This window comes from Mycteria americana, chromosome 9 (genome assembly GCF_035582795.1).
Source record: "Mycteria americana isolate JAX WOST 10 ecotype Jacksonville Zoo and Gardens chromosome 9, USCA_MyAme_1.0, whole genome shotgun sequence".
NCBI classification, from domain to species: domain Eukaryota; kingdom Metazoa; phylum Chordata; class Aves; order Ciconiiformes; family Ciconiidae; genus Mycteria; species Mycteria americana.
In genome coordinates, this window is record NC_134373.1 from 32,744,227 (window position 1) to 32,764,992 (window position 20,766).

Genomic DNA, 20,766 nt, shown 5'->3' on the forward strand with positions numbered 1-20,766 from the left:
ATGGCTTCAGAATTTCCTTTCTGGTTCTTGTTAAAGTTGGGGGACCTTCTGTGGCACATTCAAGGATAAATTTCAGCTCTTTATGTCTGCAAAGGCTCTTTATCCAGAAAACACTCACAAAAAAAAAGTTACTGAAGATGTAACAGACTGTAGCCTGTTAATATATGCAAGAGCAGAAATAGAAAAGAGACTGTCAGGACTGTCCTATGTCCATGCTAAGATTTCTTTCAGGTACAGCAAACTTCCCCTTGGTCCTAGCCTACCAGCTAAAGGGCTAGCTCCCTTCTGCTGCCTGTATATGGAAGGTGTAGATGGAGCAGTATCTGACCTGTCACAGGCATGTCTCATTTCACTTACCCTAGTGAAAAGACAAGTCAGAGTCTATCTTACAGTGTTTGAAGGGTGTTTTCCTTCAGTGGAGTTTTTTGCACTGTATTCTGTATCTATTGCTGTACTATGTAATCCAGAGAAAATCAAGGCATCCCTACCCCCCTTGGTCTAAAATCCTGGTAATTTTGATTCAGTTAGTCTGTAAGTAATAAAGCAAATGCACAAAATTAACTTGTAAAGGTCCAGGTGGCTAAATAGCATCTCTGAGCTTGGTGTGAGTGTAGGCTGGAGCAGGTCATTCTGTAGGATTAAAGGGGATTGCCAGCCCGTCTCCTCAAGAGAGCCACTGAGATTGATGTGTCGTTCTCCCTCCCTCCCCCTCCCAAGTGTGTAAGGTCGCAGTGTCATGACACAAGAAAGGATGATCCCCTTGTTCAAACTTTGTGCCAAGCTCAGGAGCTGCAGGATTTCAGCGAGTAGAAGAGATGAGTGTTGCATACACCTTCCCTAAGCCCTTTGTGCTTGGGTTTGCTTCTCAGCAGCACGCAGAATCACAAATGTGTAGTTCTTGCTCTTTCGCCTGCCTTAAAGCTCAGCTTTAACCATGTTCTCTGCCTTGCTACAGGGACTCTGCCGTTTCCAACAATAAGACTCCACACAATAGCTCCATCAGCCACATTGAATCTGTCCTTCAGCAGCTCGACGAGGCCCAGGTACAGATGGAAGAGCTCTTCCATGAGAGGAAGATTAAGCTAGACATTTTCCTTCAGCTCCGGATTTTTGAACAGTACACCATTGAGGTAAGAGCTGGCTGCATGACCTGAGAAAGGTAGAGGTGTGGGAGAGGGAGTATATGTAAACATACTCTGTTAGGATACCCCTGGAGCTGTTTGATTGTGCTTGGCTGTCCGGTGAGGAAGAGAGAGAGTTACAACCAGGTTTTAAATTTGTCATGTTGAAGCTAAAAATATGCTTTAGGATATACTGCTAGAATGCACTGAAATAGATTCCTGTCTGCTTAACTATGCTGAGAATCTGCCTGCTCTGCAGACAAGCTTTATAAGATCCTCCTGTTATAACTCTTTATTGACACTTGTCACTCAGGGATTTGAAAGTTCTGTATCACTTATTAGTGAAGTTTGTCTCTTCAGATACAAACATGGATGCATACAAACAGATATATGCTTGGCTTTAAACCACCAAGTGAAAAAACATGTTATGCATGAAAGGAAAGGATATCTAAAACATGGGCTTTATTTAAAAAGGAAAGAAAAAAAAAAAGAGGGGAAATTAAAGTATATTTTTATGTCCTCGTGCAAAAAACGTCTTTCAGTTCTGTTTTGTACTTCTGTTTTGAAATCAAAAGCACTGGATGGAAAACTCATCAAAACACTAATAATTGAGGTATTCTTGGACAGAGGAACTTTAAGGAGACTCCAGCCAATCTCATTAATTGCTTGCTGTAATTCTGATAGGACATGGTGCAAAAAGAACAACATGTAAATTAACTTGTGCACAAAATCCATGAAAGCCATGTGTCAGTGCTTATGTCCCTTCTGGGGTGTGTTCCTCCTACTGTATCCCACTGGTGCTTGTTCAGTTCATGGAGCACCTTTAAGTTTTTTATGATGATATATTCCTGAAGGTATTGTTTGTTAATCTGTAGGTAATCTCAAGGTGGGTAGTGGTAATTAATGGGAGCCTTAGAATGCTGTGTTACACTTTGTGAGTGTTTATTTTAAGATACGGCATGGTGAATTATAGTGGAATAAAGGGCTGGAAACAGAGGTTTTTAGGTGTCTTGATCTGTAATTGGATGCCAGAGATAGAAATCAGTGAGGAGTATCTGAGCTTTCCCGTTGTGACTGCATAGTTAGGTATCGTACTGAAGTCTGTTCTACAGTGCTTGTTATTTGTGTGAAATAGAATAGTTTCATTTTACTTACCAGTTATATACGGCCTTCTTGGTATTGAGAGACAGTATTCTTTGTGAGTATGTGTGTATAAGTATAAATGTATGTATTTCATGTCAGATAACATACATTGCCTTAAGGATGCTACATTCAAAATTCAGGAGCCTGCAGTAACTGTAGTATGTCCTATATTTAAATAGAAGATATTTTGATACCATGGTGTGGCAAACATTGAATAACTTTTACTCTAAAGATATAAATGGGGTGTGAATGCATACACTTGCACATACCTATAAATGGCACCTGTGTTTTCAAAAATGAAGCAAAAAAACCCCAAAACCAGTATGTGCCTCTGGAACACCCAAATGTGTCTGTAGGCAGCGTATGGTGAACCCCTGTGAGTCATTCATTAAGATCTCAGCCTGTTTCACTGCAAATTCTAGGTCTGAACCCAGAATTATGCTGATTTAAGTAAAGATTTAAAAAAAAAAACCAAAAAAAAAAACCAAAAACAAAAAAATCACTGTTTTCAAATTCTTTTTCTTTGTACATAATCTTTCAATCAAAGATCTCAAAGGCTGTTACCACCATGGATTGCTTTACTGATGGGGCAACCGAAGCATCAGGAGATGATGTGACTTATCCTAGTCCCCTCCATGTGTGGTGCCAGAGATGGGAATGCTATGTGGATCCCCCTGTTTTGTTTCTTCATGAATCCTACTTCTGTGTATTCACAGATACGTTTGGAGTGGCTGGGATACATTAAAGATATTTAAAATTGGAAAAGGGCTTCAGAGTCTTCTAAAATCAGATTAGCTAGAAAGGATTTTAAAGAAAATCACCACTTAGTTGTCACTGTAGATTTGCGATTTTTTATCATAAGAACATCTGAATTCCCTCTGCAAGATTAATATTACAAGGAAATCTGAGAACATGTTTCATAGGGAGTTTATGGGCAGATGATTTTATTTAGAAAGCTCCCTCTTTCTGAAAAATATTTTTTTATGTTAGAATAATTATGATATTTAATTTATAACGGAACACACAATAAAAAATATATCCAGGTCTTAAATATATCCAGTATCTTAAATTTTATAAGTGCATTTAGTGCTTAAACAAGAAAAACAGTTTGATGGATAATAAAAAGAATGGCAATTTGAAATAAAATATTAAATGACACATGTATGCTATGCACTTCAAACAACAGCTGAATCGGCTCAAACTGACACAATAATGATCCTTAGAAAGTAGATTGCAGTCAGTTGCCTCAGCCGTATAATAAAGATTCCAAGTCAGTAGTAAACTGTTATCAAAATTAGCAAAATTATCTCATGCCATTGTTGAGAAGCAAAAAGATTTTTTCATCACCATAATTAAAAAGCACGTAGTATTTCTGAGGGTTGACTATTCCAAGCTTTTGAGGAAAAAAGATGATGAAATTTAAAACAGGAAATTAAGTATTTTTTTCTCTTAAAGACAAGTAGCTTGAGCTATGACTGGAAATGTATTTAGGTTTTAATTTTCCATAATAGCCTAGATCCTGCATAGATTAAGAATAGTGAAATAACGTGTACCAGTGTGATTGTCAAATGAATTTCTCCTTTTCTCATCTAGATAAGCCCCCCTTCCATCTGTCCAAAGAGCAGTGCCATATTGAGCACATCCCTAACGAAACCCCTCTACCTGCTGCAGCCATGTTCATCTCTCTCCTTCCTGCACTCACACAAACCATCTGCAAAAAGTGGGCTCTCCACCTACCAAACTTGAACACTTTTGTCCTCTTTGCTGCTTCTGTCTTGTCAAGCATTGTTTTCCATTTTTCCCCCCTCAGATCTATGTTCTCACTCTTGGTTCTCAGGTTCTTGTGCTCCAGGGAATCCCATATGATGAGGACTCTTCCCTGGGAACTCTGGTGAGAGGAAAAGCTTGCATCTCTAGTGGAAGCCAGAAGGATGCAGCTGTGGGAGCCCATCTGCTTCCAACAGCTTTAGGGAAGGCTGTGCATTAGAGCTCAGTCTCAGAGAATAGTTACATCTCGTATTGTCTCTTTCCATCCAGTTTTGGTACCAAACATTTTTGATTCTGTTAATTTTCCCTACTCTCCTCTCTCTCTCTCCTTTCTAATTAACAATACTTTCAGTTTGCATTGGGAATTTTTCAAACACGCAAATGGCAATTGAGTGATTGGCCTTTAGTTTTATTTAGAAAGTGTCTGACTGTCATTTGTACTTTGGAAACTTTCCTGCTTTTACTGTTCTCCCCAGATATTGAAATCCATACTATAGATCACATAACACTTTCCTTTGGCACTCCTTCCTAAACTTGCACTGTACCCATCTGCTTTGTAGCCCTCCTGGTTTTTGAGCTTTTCTATAATCTTCTCTTCTTGACAGAGGTTTGGAGTCCAGACAAACTTCAGAATTAATGATTACTGCACGAACAACTCTTACTTCCTTCTATTTAGGCATCATTGGACCTTTTCTTGTACTTCAGTGAAAACTGCCAACTATTGTTGCATTTTGTCTTCAGGAAAAGTATTTTATGTAAAGAGAAGCCACCTGCCTATTTCTTTGGCAGGGCAGACCAGCTGCATTCATTTAGGACTTCTAAGGACTTCTGAGCCGCACAGGCAGCTTTTATGTTGTACTTGAGTCAAGGCAGGTTTGGCATACGAATTTGGATACGAACCCACAGGCACATAGCATGTGCTGCCTGTTCTTTCTTGCCTTAATCTCATTATATTGACTGATATTTACACTCTGGGTTCTTGGGGTAAATTATGAAATCCAAACTATGACAACACCTGGAAACAGACATAACAGAAACATGAGAGAGCCTAGCTATCCCTATGGGAGGCTATTCTGCCTTAGGTTTTAAAACCATAAAATGACAACCCATTCTTTATTTAGGAAATGTGTCTAACTTTGATGCCTGATGTGTTTTATTCCTTTACCAAGTCATTGCGCATTTCAAGACAAGGTGGGATCATTAGGATTATATGGTTGGTCTTTCTATATGATACAGACTTCAATTGAGTTCGTGCAGCCAACCAAGTAACTCAGGAGATTTCATGCAATGTGAATGTGGTAGCTGATCCACTACGAGGAAATAGGGTGTAAGACTCAAGGGACGATAGCTGGCAGACATTAGCGGCAGCGCTGGCACCACACTGAGCACATTATACATATGGAGCACAGTCTTATTCCAGAGTTATATCCCCAGTAAAATCTGTCAAGTATACTTTGTCCCTTGCTTCAGAAATAGTCATTTAAAGGCTTATTAACCATTATTTGAATGAATGTTAATATACAGTAAAATGCTGAGTAAATGCATAAGAAACAAATGGTAAAATGCACTGAGTTGCAACCCTTAACAAAATTACTGCCATCCAGAGTCTTTCTGCATATTTTTTCTTTATATCTTTTGTAGAGAGATGATCAAATTCACCTGTAGGCCTCTATAAAACTCTGTGACTGAGAACAGGAATGATCTCAGCCAATACCTGTCTGGCAACAGTTGTTGGTTACCTCCAAAGAAACTTCCCTCTCCCTTTCTCAGAGCTGCCCAGCTCCTTCCCGTGTGTGTGTGTTGTTTTGTTCCCTGCAACGCATATGGATCTGTGCAATGCTAGACAGAGCCTATGCACTGTAGCCTTAGAGCAACGTGGTTCCTAGGCCGAGACATAGTCCTGGAAGGGATTATGGGGATTCCCACTGTACAGTATAAATTTGATCTTGTATGCTGTTTGTTATCTTTCAAAAAACCCCATGATCACTAAAATCTTCACCTGTTGGATATCTAATTTTCCACTATTCAGTCTCTTTGGCTTCATTTCACCTGCTAATTAAATTTTTCAGCCTTGATTTCATTTGCTGGCTCTTCTGGCTGTTCGCATCTATCCCTGAGCATGAGTTTAGAAGGGAACAGGAGCCAGCTTTCACAGTAGTTTACTTCACCATTATTTACAACTCACTTGAGTTTCCCATTCCAGGTTTATAACATTAGCAGAATCTTTCAAGTGAATTAGCTGCCTGCGTGCAGGTACAATATGTTTCATAGCCCCTCGCTGACTTATAGCTGACACTCAGATGTGAGCTTCTTTCTTAGAAATAAGAGTTGCAGACATCTTGAGATACATTTGAAAGAAAGGGAACAGTCAGAAAAATTTCAGCCTCTTCTGTTCATAAGCTGGAATCCTATAATGTCTCATGCTTAGTAAGCTTTTGTTTTTCTTTTCCCTATATACCTAGTTTTCAAACTGCACATCAGTTCATTTTAAGGAAGGGCAAGCACTAAGCTGTCCTGGGCACCCTGCCTTTTGAAGCTGAATTCCACTGTTTCTCTTGATATTTTTGGGATTCAGGAGCCGAAAGCACCAGAGCAGAATCATCACTGTGACAGCCTTTTCACACTTCAGTGGTCCAGGTCCCCACTAAGCCAGTGTGGCATCTCTGTCTGCTGTCAAAAAAATGGGTGACAGTATTGTCATACTGCACAGTGTCAGCCCAAACCGAGGCCTGAGAAGGAGGAACAGCAAACTTTCTGCTTACATGATCAGTAGAAGTGACAGCTTCATTCACCCTTTCCTACCTACATCTCCTCTACCATATACCTTCAGTATTAGTCTGCTCGTAGATCCACTTCTACTGTCACATCCAGCCCTCTGCTCTTCCAGCCTGCTCTGAACACTGAAGTAGAGCAAGTGCTGTTGTCCCTGGCATCCCTGGTGCCCAGTCTCTAGTATGTGCCTTAGAGATCTGGTCTCCCCTGCTCTATTATAACCCCTTTCTTTCTGCACTCGCAGACGCTCCCTCAGCATCCAGGAGTCAGAATTATGGGGTTTTTTATTCCTTCCTGGATCATATCTGACCTCTCATCCATCCTCACTCTCTGTTCATCCCAGCTGTATGGCTGCCACCTTTTTTTCTCTTGAAATGAGGTAAATATTCCCTTTTCTTGATTCTGAGCTCTGTACAGATCTGCCCTGTGCCTATGTGACTGTTCTTCCTGTCCTGCCTCATCCCCGTGCTTTACCCACTCTTCTCGCCTTTGCTCCTCCTCCTACTTGCACCACCATTTCTCTTGCAACCTGCCTCCTACATTTGCTTGTTCTTCCCAAGCGTCTTTACTCTTTTTCAGATCCCTCTCATGAGCCTGCTCTCTTTCTGTTGAAAGCTTCTGCTCCCAGGATAGAACTTTCTTTCCCTCCTCCTCATATGCCCTTCCTCAGCCCATACTTCAAAATATCAGCTCTTATGTGATTCATTCGCCATATAACATTTATTTTCTTTTGCTTGATTCCTCATTTCCCCTCTCCACCTCCTTCAACTGGCAAACAAAATTTTCTGGTTGGCATTAAAGAAGATGACTTTAGGTGTCAAACGCTGAATTAAGGCCACGCAAGCAGCATTCAAGGCTCAGCAGCACCATTTTGTAGCTCAGCAGCAGTGTCAAAAAAAAGATACTTAGGATTTAGTTATGAAATTATTGCAGATGTACAATTGCTTGCACAGCACCTGCTGCAGCTCAGGTAGGCTCTTTGGCAGAATTCACAAGCAGGCTGCAATGTAGGCATGAGATGGCTGGACTGCTGCTGTTGTTATTATTACTGCTATTACTTTTCACCTTCGTACCTCTCCGCTATACCTCTCCTCTTTCTTCAGGACTGAAGATGAACATGTGTCTCTCCCTTCAGTCATGTTATCTGCTGGTGTTGCAACATGATAAATCCAGGAAACAGCAAATGCAGCAGTATTGCAGCAGTGGGAACTTGGGTATATTAAGTTGCTGCTTTAGGAGGATTCCTGACTAAAGAGTATGTGGTCTAGACTGCGGTCACTGTGTCTGCATGAAAAACAGACGTGGCTGACATAGTCTGTATGTCTCTTATAGCCTTGTGATAGTAGCATGAAGCTCAGCACAAACCCAGTGTTTGCTCACATGCTGAAGTTAACTCTTGTGCTGCCTCCACTGCTCTGATAAGGATATCTCGGGCATCTCATTTAATACTAGAGTGGGCTCACTACCAGCATTAGTTCCCTTCCTGTTATCATGACAGCAGGAGCATCTGTTTCAGGTGAAGAATGAAGAAATGTGCTTTCTAGACTCATTGTCAATCAATAGCTTTGCTATGTCTTTCTCTCTCATTAGTTCTCTGGGATCACTTGACATTCCTTTAGTAATCGGGAGCTGTTTCTTGGCCACCAGCCTTATATGACCTGCAAGGAAGGAGCATGGCTTCTTCCAAGGAGTCAGCCGGAGTGTGGCTGACGATGAGGCATGTGTACAGCTTTCCTTGGAACAGTGTAGGCACTGGGGGATAAGTCTGCTGCTTTTGCTAATGCAGACCTGTGCACCGCCAGTGTTGCTGCTCTCATGACCCTTCTGCTTTGGTACGATTTCTCTCTCATGCCACAGCAGAACAGAGTAGAGCTCAGGTCTTCTCTTGCGGCAGGGCTTCTCTTCTCTCGGGGCATGTGAGGGATGCTAAGGCCTATTTAGAATCACAAACACTGGGAAGTAAAGTGAATAAACATAAGAAGTGCTGTCAGTTCTTCCCACCAAAAATCTAGCAGATGAACAGAGTAAACTCTAATCAGCCATTCTTCTGGGTTAAAAGGGAATTAAACAAGTTCATGGCCGAGTGAGCCTCATTTATGAGACAATTCCTGGCACAGGCCCAGTGCAATTGGCTCTTACCACAGCTTAGGAGATAAGACACTCCTGTCTTTTGCAGTCCAAGTTTTACCATAGATGTCAACACCTGACCAATCTGTGAAAGCATCCAAAGTCCTTTTTTTAGACTTGAAAAATATACATCTGTAGTTAACAGAGCTGCCTAATTACAGGTTCTTCCTGAAGAAAAATAAATCATTTTCCCTATACCAAATCAAACCGGTTAAGGACTCAAATGCAGACTCTGGGCCCATTTCCAGATGGTCCAGTTTGAAGTACAGAAAATGCTGGGATTTTGAGGCAACGGCTGTACAGGCAGAAAAGGAAATGTCTTAATGAGATATGCAAAGCAGCACGATCTCTGGGATAGGGCACCAGATTGGGATTCAGGAAACCTGGGTTGTTATCACAGCTCTGCTATTGCTTCTTTGCCTTCGATTCCCTTCTAGCCATCTGTTTGTCTCAGTTACTCAGAGCAATGTACCCAGCCTTCCTGTACACACTTCGTCTGAGAAATTTGGTGGTGTTCCACCTCTCACTGTGCCTGACTCCTTTCTCTCTTCCCCTAACCCAGCACATGGGATGATTGTCACCCTTCATCAGCCCCCACTCAGAGGCAACTTCCCTCCTCCCTTCCGTCAACGCTTCAGTGCTTGCAATGGCTAATAGGACAGGTAAATATTTAGGTGCAGGTGCTCCTGTGTGGGGAGCCTAGTGCAAGCTGGCTGCCAACATGAGCACGAGGAGCACTGGTTGCCTGGGAGGCAATCCCTCTCTTGAATGAGGATGCCTTTCTGCTAGACACCTGTCTTGGACACTCATGCCTAAGGGGCAAAAAGTAGTACAGTCAGGAACAGCCATTTCCCTGTGCTTGAGTGGAAATTATTGTAGATTTAATGATAAAAGCAATGCTGCTCAGTGTCCCTTCCACAGCCAAGTGGAAAAGTTACTGAGAAGCAGCACCACAGCAGAGAGGTTTACCCAGGCAGTTCTGTAGAAGTGCTGGATCTCAGTGTACTTGTGGACACATGTATTGATTGCTTCGTATGTCCATCGTCGACTCCCCTGACAGTTCAACCCTCTGAAAGAGTTGCATTTTCCTGTCCTGGGGATGATGTCCATAGACATAAACAGGATGGAGGGCTTTTGTTTTGATCAGAACCCCCCAGTCGTAGCATCATGGCTGTCAGAGCAAACTAATGTAACACATTCTGTGATTGTTTTAATCTTTTCTATTACTGTCACTTATAAATGCTGTTAGACACCTTCCTGAGTGCGCATTCATGGGAATGTTCACAGGAAATTGGGAAGTACTTTGTGAATCCTTGCAAAATTTCAAATAATTATGTTTTAGCAGCCATATTTTAGCAGCCAGTTTTAGCAGCAATCAATGCAATGAATTCAAACAGACAATATTTTTAAGAGCTCATAAAAAATAAAATTCTTCTGATTCACTTATATCACACGCCTTTCCCCTAGAAAGACCAGAAAGGGCTTTGCATTGAACTTTAAGTGTTATTGTCATGACTGTAGGAACCTGCTCTTACTCTAAATTCATTCCATTGTTTGTAGTTTGAAACAAGGTCAAGACCACCTCAGTTCTGATTACTGTTAGCTGAGGATCTGTCCCTAAATGTAAATGTATCTAGTAAAACCCTTCTCCAGCATCCACTTTGACCATTTCTCCATAACTGTTAAATCTGCCAATAAGCCTCCACAGTCCAGGAACTCCAGCTATGTGTGAATGAATCAGAGGCTGCTGGAATCAGGAATGGGACCAAAGAGACTGTAGAGATAACCATTATTTAAAGGTAATTGAGTGGAATGGGCAATGGAACAAGCTGAAGAAAAATAGAAGCCCCTCAGGATGTCCACGCTCTGCCTTTCACCCTGCAGCTGAGGTCCTAGGTTCTTGGTTGAGTAAATCTGCTTTTCTGCTTCTCTCAAAAAAAGAGCCTAAAAACTGCTTATGTTTTCCTTTCTAATGCAAAACTGTGTACTCCCATCCATGCTAATGTGAGAAGAGCTGAGAGACAGTCTGTTTGGGTTGCCTTCCTGTGCCTGCACTGGATATAATGCATGTTTTCTGGAAAGGAAAACTGAATAGAAAATTTTGAATCTTGACTACTTAGGAAGTTAAGCATCTCACTGCACACAGGCACTGAAGAGTACCTTTAGTGAGAAATGGAGAACTTTTCACTACATCATAACATGCACAAGTGGAAATTTAGATACCTAGTTTTAGCTCTCCTGAATCTAGCTATGAGGAATTGACCTATGAATCAGAATTAAGGCATTTATTTAATAATTTTTAAATACTTTTAAAAATTGTATTCTGCACAGTATTAGCCTATATGCATGATTTAATTCCCATTCCCCTTGTCCCCCCTCCCTCATTCATTGTCACTAGCACGTTCCTTCTTTTTTGTCTGTAGTAGCAGAATCTAGGTTGAAGTGAGGTTGTGCTGTTTGGGTGGAGGCTAGATCTTGCTTTAACTGAACAGGCAAAAACCGAGAAGGTTTGCTACTTGTGGGCTAAAATGTAAAACACAGAAGATATGGTAAATGGACTGCTAAATCACCAGACTGCATGTTATAATCAGGAAGCAAAGAAAGCAACAGAAGATTTTGCATGTTCCCATGAGTTATTGGCAGGTTATACAAGTCTTTGCTTAGAGCCAGGTACCATTCGTGATTCTACTGGTGATTCACCTAGCCCTTGAGTATGATGTTTCTGTGCTGTGCTTTCCCCATCTGTAAAAGAGAATTATTTATATTCATTCCCCAATGTAAAAGCTTTCAGATCCACAGGAGAAAAAAGTTATACAGGGCCTGTTCCCAAGTCCACTGAAGACAACAGAAAGACCCTTATGGAAGACTAAGTCCCTGAAAGCACAACATAGGACTCATTGTACAACTGCAGTCAATGCTGTGGGGGTTAACTCACAAATTCATAATAAAATATTTAGTCTCGTGATACGTTTTGTGTGAACAATGGGTAGATACTGTTCACAATACATTATATCAATAATAATAATTCTGAAAATGTATTTGTTATCCCTGTTTTAGGGCTTAATGGAAGCAGCTTATAATTTCAATTCTATGAAGGTAGAATAAATAATATTTCCATCTGTAATACGTAACATACAGTGTGTTGCAAAATGTTTTTAGAAACATTCAGGCCATTTTGGGATTATGTGGTCACAGGTGTTACAAATAATTTTGCAATTCTGTAAGCATTATGTCTTTTAAATTTGAATTTATTCAGAAACATTACCTCTACCATCCATGTGAATATAGTGGGTTTTCTCTTACAGTGCCCTTTGGAATGTGTAAGGGAAAAAGAAGGTGTCACATTTCCTGTTGGACTGATAATCTTTTCTTGGATCCTCACCTAAGCAAAATGTTAAGCGTGACCGTTAAGTGGGCAGGATCCAGAGTGTACTGAGGCTGTGGCTTGAGCCTTTCTGGATCAGAGTCAAAACATGAAGTACTTTTGTGATCCAAACACAGTTCGAGAGTAAGATTTTTCATTGATCATGAGTGAATGCAGTGTCTGTCTTCTGCCCATGAAGGTTACAGCAGAATTAGATGCCTGGAATGAAGATCTGCTGAGGCAAATGAATGATTTCAATACTGAGGACCTCACTCTGGCTGAGCAGCGTTTGCAGCGTCACACTGAGCGGAAGTTGGCCATGAACAACATGACTTTTGAAGTCATCCAGCAAGGGCAAGATTTACACCAATACATCATGGAGGTCCAGGCTTCAGGTGAGCAGAACAATTTGATCTCTATTTTACATGAGGAAAAAACAAAACAAAAAAACCCAAAACCCAAGAAAAACCCAAAACCCCAAAAATGCATATCAAGCAAAAATACCCCAATATGTACCAAATACATCAGCTTTTAACATAAGTAACTATGGGCAATACCTGTCTCTCCACTCCCAGAACTTTTCCACAAATTTTGGGATTCCTTTGATTCAGGATTACATATCAAAAATTGCTGTTTCTTTGAGACTGAAACTCACTGAGGAAATGAAGCTGACTTTCCAGTTTCATTAGAAGGTTTCACAACTGCAGGATGGAGTCTGTGATCAATTCCAAAGTGGTTGCAGAGAGGAGGGCAAGACAAGTTACACTGGTAGGTCCTTATCCTTGCAGCAGCTCAGAAACAAGCACTGCAGGGAATCATGAGTTACAGATATTTCAGCTGGCCGGTTTGACCTCAGGTCTGGATGAAGTTTAGTTGTTCTAGACTCCTAAGCTTGTTAACCTTTCTGCAACCAGACTTTATTGAGAGGCAAACTGACCAAATGTGCTGGCTTTATTCTCCGCAGACTTGAGTACCTTTTCCCTGTGCCACATGTCAGGTTGCAGACATGCCTGAGGGAGAGAGAGAGGAGTGAGGGGAGAAAGAAGCTAGTTATCCAAGAGCCCTCTGGGAAAGAATCCAAATATTAGAGCCTTGAAACCAGTCATGAAATGGAACTCTTGTTTCCAGCCAGCTCTGATTGGAATTATTTTGTATAAAAAGGGAATATGATAAACCATACTGGAATTTTCCCTTTCAATGTGCACTTGAAAGTTAAAGGTAGCAACTTGGATGTAAAAAAACTCTTTGGCATGTGCTCTTAAATTGAGACTTGATTCATGTTGATAAGGAGTCTGTCTGATACTTTTACTTTGCTTCTCAGCAGTAGGATCCTATTACTAAGACATCCTATGAATCAGGATTTTTGTATCCTTGCATTTTGCATTTAGAAAAGGAATATCGTAATTCAGATTAATCACTGCATAAAGTCCAGAAGTGAATGTTCCTTGTGAAGTGTTTTAATGTTCTTAAATGTCTGGAAAGAGTGCAAAGCAAGAGCAATTTTCCTGTTCTTCCCTCCCAATTTGCACTTTCAAAATAAAAAAGATTTTTATGGTTTTATTCTTTGGCAAACATTTTACCTCTAGACACCCACCTTTAAAAAAAAATCTGGCAGTATTCAGCCTGATTTGGCAAGCTGCACTCAGCAGAGGCTTAAGGACTGCTACAAGAGTATGTTGTGAACTAGACAATCCGGTGCATTGTGTGAACCATGTGTGTGAGCTTCTATGAGATCTGCCCACACTACGCCTGGTCCTGTGCTTCAGCTCCCTTGCTTTCTGGGATAGAAAACTTGTCCTAATACATCAGTTAAGGTGCTTTTTTTTCCTTTTTTTTTTTTTTTTTAATCCTGGAAGAATCTTAGTATGAATAGGAATCCATGGGAGGTAAAGAATGTGATCCAGAACAGAGCACAGTCAGGAGTCTCAGTGACTGATTTTTAGGGGGAAAAAAAAAAATCTGTGTTATTCTGTGTTTGTCAAAAAGTTAGAAACAACTTCTGGATTGCAGACAAAAGATTAGCAAGTAAATGAAGTGACTTTTGAAATATTTTTATAAGATTATCTAAGATCACTTTCTATGAAGCCTACCCAATAAAAATCCATTGCTCCCAAAGGCAAGGAAGCAGAAGCCTCATGGGGATGTAGAGTAACTGTAGTTAATCAAAGGTAATGGTCATGTCTGCGATGCACGGAATGCTAAATGCTGGGAGAATGGCAAAATAAGGGAGAGAGATTGCTCTTGGGAGCCTACTGTTTCTTATTTCAATAAAGGACAGTTATACTCCATAAAAAATTCATTTAATTTTACTCCCTCTTCCTGAATCCTATGTCATAGTCGTTCAGTGCATAAGTTAAGGGATGATTGTTCTTACTGCCAGAGCTGAGAACTTGCAGGGGTTCTGGGAAATCAGCTGCTATTGCTGCTTCCTATTGTACACTGTCACCACTGCTACAATCACAACTCAGCTGTAGCCATAGAAGATAAAGCCAGAAAAAATGTGATTTTTCAGGGGCATTCTACCTAACCAGCCACTCTTAATTGCCCAAGTTTCTTCCCTTTGCTATAATTCTCTTTGAGCTTATTCTTTTTATCATGTCACACAGGAAACTGATTCAATTTTGATTACTCTGGCATTTGGCTTGTAGGTCTTTAAGCTAGTAAGTCTGTCAGATAAAATTACATCCAGGTTTTTCCACGCATGATGCCTTTTTCACTTGGAAATCTTGTGCAGGTAGAAAAAGAAGATTTTAGACATTTGCCCATGATTTTTGCATGTCTGATGCAGATTTGGAGCAGTGAGTCTTACCAGGCTGTGGAGTGTCTGGAAATCTCTGTGAACATTGTCATGTTGGTACAATAAATACAGCAGTCCTGTGATGCACCCTATCAGACTCTGCGCAGATATTCAGAGCATCCGTGCATGCAAGGCATCTATGCAAGTCCAGTATTTCCAAAGTTCTGTACAGCTCAGTTATGGTCCTGTGATTCCTTCCACTACTCCAGCACATGTGGATGATCCTGGTTTGGATTAGCCTGTTTTCACCAACAGAATAATTATTCTTCAAAGAAATGTTTGTTTTTATTAGGGGATGTGTAAGATCTGGAAGTCAGGTTGTGTTTTCTGAAATTTTGCAATACTTTCAACTTGTCTGCATGTCTCACTAAAATCTATGTCCTTCAGGAAACCTATTTGCATTTAGAGAATAACAGTATTCTCAAGAAGACTGGACTTTTTAATGAGCCAGCACTTTTTATTTCAATGAACCTGTCTTCTATTTTTCCAGTTTGATTGTAGCTCTACTGCTGATAGCAAAGCTAAATATGTGGGCAAATATTCTCAAAAATGGATATTGATTTTTGGGTGTCTAACTTGATATGTTGAAAGGGCCTAGTGTTTCCAAAAGTGACAGCTCGGACATTTCTGAGAAATCCATTTCCTATGGAAAGTTTAGGATCATAATTCAGCGGTGATTTAACATCTCAACCCGAGCTGCAGTGATGACGCGTTCATGTAATTCATTAGCATACGCACCTTAGTCATTCTGCTTCTAGGTACTAAAAGTAGTTACACTCTAATAGCTGATTAATTAATTGCACAAATTTATGTGGTTATTAAAGTCCATTTGTATTGTCAGTATCATTGCCATAATGAGCACCACAGTTAGGAGTTGCTCATGGTTTACAGAGCTACCTTTTTATGTCTTAGAAGCAATTTGTCTAAGTTAAGCCTGAAATAAGCTGCAAAGTTGATGCTGGGGAAATTTATACAGTCCCTACCTGTTATGTGGAAAATTCAAAGCCCTTTTGTTTCCTGGTTGTCAAGCTAACATCATTCAAGTCTTTTCCCAGGGTTGCATTGCTTAGAAAGGAAATGCAAATCTATTTCGTGTGTGATGTCATTTGGAGTTAGTTATAACTATAGTTTATATTGCAAGGAAGAGGATACTAAGCTTTCGTGTCACAGGCTTTTAATAGTTCAGCCTAAGAACAGGTTCAAAGAAGTTTCAAAACAGATTTGTACAGGTAAAAAGCAATACTCCTTCCTCACACTGAAGAGTATCTCACATTGCAAATAGCTCAGGTGTAACTAATGTATGTTTTGTAGCATGCCAGTTAGGGTGGCTCAGTTCTGTTTTCTGTAATATTTTTTTAAAACATTTTCAATTCATTATCCTTCACTTGATATCTGCCGCACTGGTTGAGACATTAGAAGAAAATGGCAACCAAGTTCAGTTTATCAGAAAATCAGCTGTGCTTTTCTATCTATCAAAACACAATGTAAAAATAATATGTATGAAATTATTCTGAAAACAAGGCTTTCTATTTTGCAAACCAGTCTTTGAGAAGAATAAGTGCTCTCACCACATGCGCTGGCACTGTAGAATAAATCTGCGTGACATATGACAAGCAAGAAAGGGCAGATCATTCATCATAAGGAGCGCAGGCTGCCCTTGGATAACATCCCAGGCAGTTCACTGGTTGCTGCTGATGAGTTAGCACAATCAAAACCGTACCAGCTGAGCGTGCATGAAGGAAAACTGTGCATTTAATATCAAATAGGTGTGGTGAAGTCAAGCATACAAAAAGCCATCATGTCCTGAGGATACAGAACCATATGCAAGCTAATTGTAGCAACAACGCCTGGTGTCTGGCAATTGAAAGTAACTTCACTCCCAAGAATAGAAACATATATTAAATTTCCAGTTCTAAATGGGAAGCCACTTTATTTGGTAATGAAGAAACTGTTTTGTTTTAGCGGGGAAAGGGAATAAGCCAATCACTTGCATTCCCATGTGCTTTTTCTGATAAAACCAGAAACCAGGAAAAAGGGGATAGGGTCAATCATAAGGTCGTATTTATTTTGCGTACTGTCTTCTGTAGATATTGCTGTGAGAGAGAATGAAAGTCACAAGTCTCTGAGGAGGATAAAGGGGGAAGAAAAGGCATCTTTCTAAATGGGTTTTAAAAATAGTGTCCAAGTCTTTTGTACAGCAGCTTCTAATTAACACATTTCTTTTTTAATGTCCCATTATTCCATGAAATCAAATGGCTTTGGAGAAGAATGTAGTGTTTTCTCAGCATTACTGCAATCTGATTATTTTTATATTATGTTCCTGATCCTCCCTGTATTGAGGCCAATGGCAAAATTCCAGTAGACCTCAATAAGGGAAGAGGCAGGTCTTTTATTAGTTTATAATCACAGGGATTACAGTAACATGAGATGACGTCATATTTCCTCCAGGCCAAACTTTCACAATTACACTGGTAATGTACCCAGCAATGCTATCACACCAGTGTAATAAAGAAGGAAGATGTGAAGCTCTGCGTTGTATTTTGTGTAACCAGTACACGTGAGGCTCCTGGGGTCATAAGAAAATTCAGGATGTAGGCAGGGACTCAGGAGGTCTCTATTTCAACCTCCTGATCAAGTCAGGGTCAGCTATGAAATCAGACCAGGTCATTCAGGGTTTTATCAACTTCATGCAGGATGCAAGGGATGGGGAATGTGGTACTAAGCCACCATTTCTCTCTGGTATGTGAGGACTGGATGAAAGTCAGTCTGTGGAATAATTCTGAATGACCTGTAGGTTGGTTTAAACTAAATTGTTGTTAATGATCCTCTAAAGTGCACAGATGGAAAAAGTTTGCACTGTGGAGTTCCACGCGCTTGTAGCACTCCTGTAGATCTGGCGACAGGAGTTTGCTTTCTTCATTTCACTTTTCTATTTTCTTCCTCATCTTTTTTTTTTTCTTCTAAGTTCTTTTCAACATGCATTTCTAAAGTGTAAGTTAATTACTGTAAGAAAGGGAGATTTTTCTTCTGTCCTTTTTTTTTTTCTTTATTTGGTGTTCATGCAAGTTTTTGAGCAAGGCTGTGGTTAAATCATGCCCTATTAGCCAGATGCTGATGGGTGAGATGAGCAATGATCACCAGAGAAATGCTACTTTGTAGAAAAATGTAGTGATGCAGAATAGGAAACTGGGAAAGCCAAATATTACATATGAGAGAGTTTAGTGAGAAAGAATGACTCACAGAGTTGCAAATCAATGTGTTAGGTGGCAAAAAATTTTGAAGCTTACATTTGTGCAACAACTGAAATTTCAAATAAGTGCAATGATCTCTCTCTCTGCATGTTGCAGGCATTGAGCTGATCTGTGAAAAAGACATTGATCTTGCGACACAGGTTCAAGAGCTGCTGGAATTCCTTCATGAGAAGCAGCATGAGCTGGAGCTTAATGCTGATCAAACTCACAAGAGGTTAGAGCAGTGCCTACAGCTCCGGCACCTACAGGCTGAAGTCAAGCAGGTGAGAGTTTTTAACCACACTTAAGGGCCTTAAATGGGTTTTCAGCCATTACATACATGCAAACTGCTAAACCAGCTTCTGCCAAGTCTCATACCTTTAGATGGACAATCTTTGGGTATTGGTGGACAATCCTCCTTTCCTTACAGTACTTGATTTGCTGACAGATTGCAGCATGACCCTTTACAAATAAGGAAGGGCTCTGTTCCCTCTAGCGTGCATATATTTGGCTTCATGAATAGTTATGGGAAGTCTGCGCAGAACTGACCCCATAACTTCTTAACTGGAGAAGCTGCCTCAAACTCCATGTGTTCTGGGACTGTAATGATTTGATTTGGGATCCAGACTTAAGCTGTTGTGGAGAATTGGCTCAAAGCAAAGGTTAACTGAGCTGTGAGGTCCAAGTATGACATTACAGTAGTTTCACCTTTTCATTTATTGCTATACACCTGTTGACATGCAGGGACCTTTAACATCTTCTGGGTGAGATAAAAAAATTCTGTCTGCGGTCTGTAGATGCTAGGGCTTGTTTAGCCATCTTAGTATTGTTACATTGCCTTTCTTTCAGGTTTAATCCTAGTGTAGGCAGCTGTGTCTTCCCTAGGTTTCCCCTGATATTTAGTTTGGATGCCTCACATTTCTTTGTTTTCCTTTGCTACACAGGATAACGCTACACCTCCTGCTTCCTAATTCATAGGTGGCTTCACACGTCAGTGTATGTCTGCATTTCAGTGGAATGATCTTGGTTTCATTAGGAAAACCAGGAACATTTTTCCAGACACCTGGAATATTCAGGTTTCCATTTTACCAGTACAAATTGGGGGGATTGTGGGGTTTTTTCCCCAAATACTATAAGGTGTTCATGAAAAAGATTTGCTTCTTTTTTTACTAAAAAAAATAGAATATACTGAGTGCTCAGTACACATGATCATAGTTATACTTTCTTCAAAAGTGAATATTTGAGTGACGCTTTATCTGAATTGTTTTATCATGGCTGGCAAAAGATCTTTCATTCTCAGACAACTCTCAAGCTAGAAGCTGGCAGCACCAACACCAGTGCATACATTTTCTTTCAAAGTCCACTTCGATGTGAATATTTTGCAACCCTAAATGAAAGTAGCACAGAACTCTCCTCAATTTTTATTTTTAAAATGTAGTCATTTTGCATTTGTGATAATTGAAGGCCAACTCCTCATGAAGCTCCAGAGCTCTATAGAGTGCTTCGGCTTTCTTCGGGGGGGGGGGAGGGGAAAAAAAAAAAAAAGAAGAGAGACTGTGGCATTCATAATCACCACCTTAATATGATTATGAAGTGTATCCTCTTTTCCATAGGTTCCCACAGTTTCTTACACACAACTTAGGTAAGCTTGGAGTTTTGTGCAGTAGGTTTATGATGAGGTAGAGCTATTTTAACTTATGATGGAAAATAGAGAGAAGTAATATGTGTAGCAGAAATGCTAAAAATGCAGGTTATCACTATTTGACCAAATGTCACTAGCCCACTTGACCAGGATGAAATGCCAGACAGTCAGCCCTGTGGCTGCTCCTGGAGCTGTACAGTGGCAATGCAGCACTCTCGCAGGTACCTGATGTTACTTGCCTCATCATCAAGTATCTGCTGGGCCTTAACTATTTTACAAACCTAAATCTAACCAAAGGAAATGGTTGTAGGACTGAACTATCTAATACTGTGAGAGAACAGCTGCCTCAAATCAGTATTTCCTTAACGGAGCTTGGGACCATCAGAGCCTTCATTACTGCATGACCTTTCAGCAAACCAATAGTGAAGAATCATTTTATTTGTTCAGCTGAATACTAAGGACTCCTTTGCTTATTAACCTATAAATTACCACAGCTACAGTTTCCCTTAGAAAGAGGCAAGTTAAAATATATCTGTGCCCTATCTGTTTGGTTTCCTGTAGATGAGTCATATTCCCAACCATTTAGTGAAATTGGGAAATATATTGATTTTGGCTAGTAGTTCATCTCTATTCTGGTCCAGATTTCCTTCACTTTCATTTTAGTGCATCTGAGATGATGGATGATGTCATTACCAAATTGCTCTCACTCTTGTGAATTAGTTGAGATGTGGTTGCCGCAAGACACCTACTGTAGCTGTGGTTAAGTTCTGCTGACATAGTAAAACTGGTCAAGGCTGCTACAT

The 20,766-nt window shown here is 40.3% G+C and overlaps 1 protein-coding gene across 6 annotated transcripts in view; it reads left to right on the forward strand.

Moving 5' to 3' along the window:
- Window positions 1–20,766, forward strand: part of KALRN (kalirin RhoGEF kinase) — a 534,707-nt gene that overhangs the window by 331,149 nt on the left and 182,792 nt on the right. For all 6 annotated transcript variants that reach the window (XR_012777086.1, XR_012777087.1, XM_075511732.1 and 3 more), the window contains exons 14-16: window positions 956–1,130; window positions 12,494–12,689; window positions 18,439–18,605. Coding sequence is in view for 4 of the 6 variants with exons in the window: in XM_075511732.1 (XP_075367847.1) it covers window positions 956–1,130; window positions 12,494–12,689; window positions 18,439–18,605 (538 nt within the window). In the remaining 2 variants the exon portion in view is untranslated. The remainder of the gene's footprint in view (window positions 1–955; window positions 1,131–12,493; window positions 12,690–18,438; window positions 18,606–20,766) is intronic.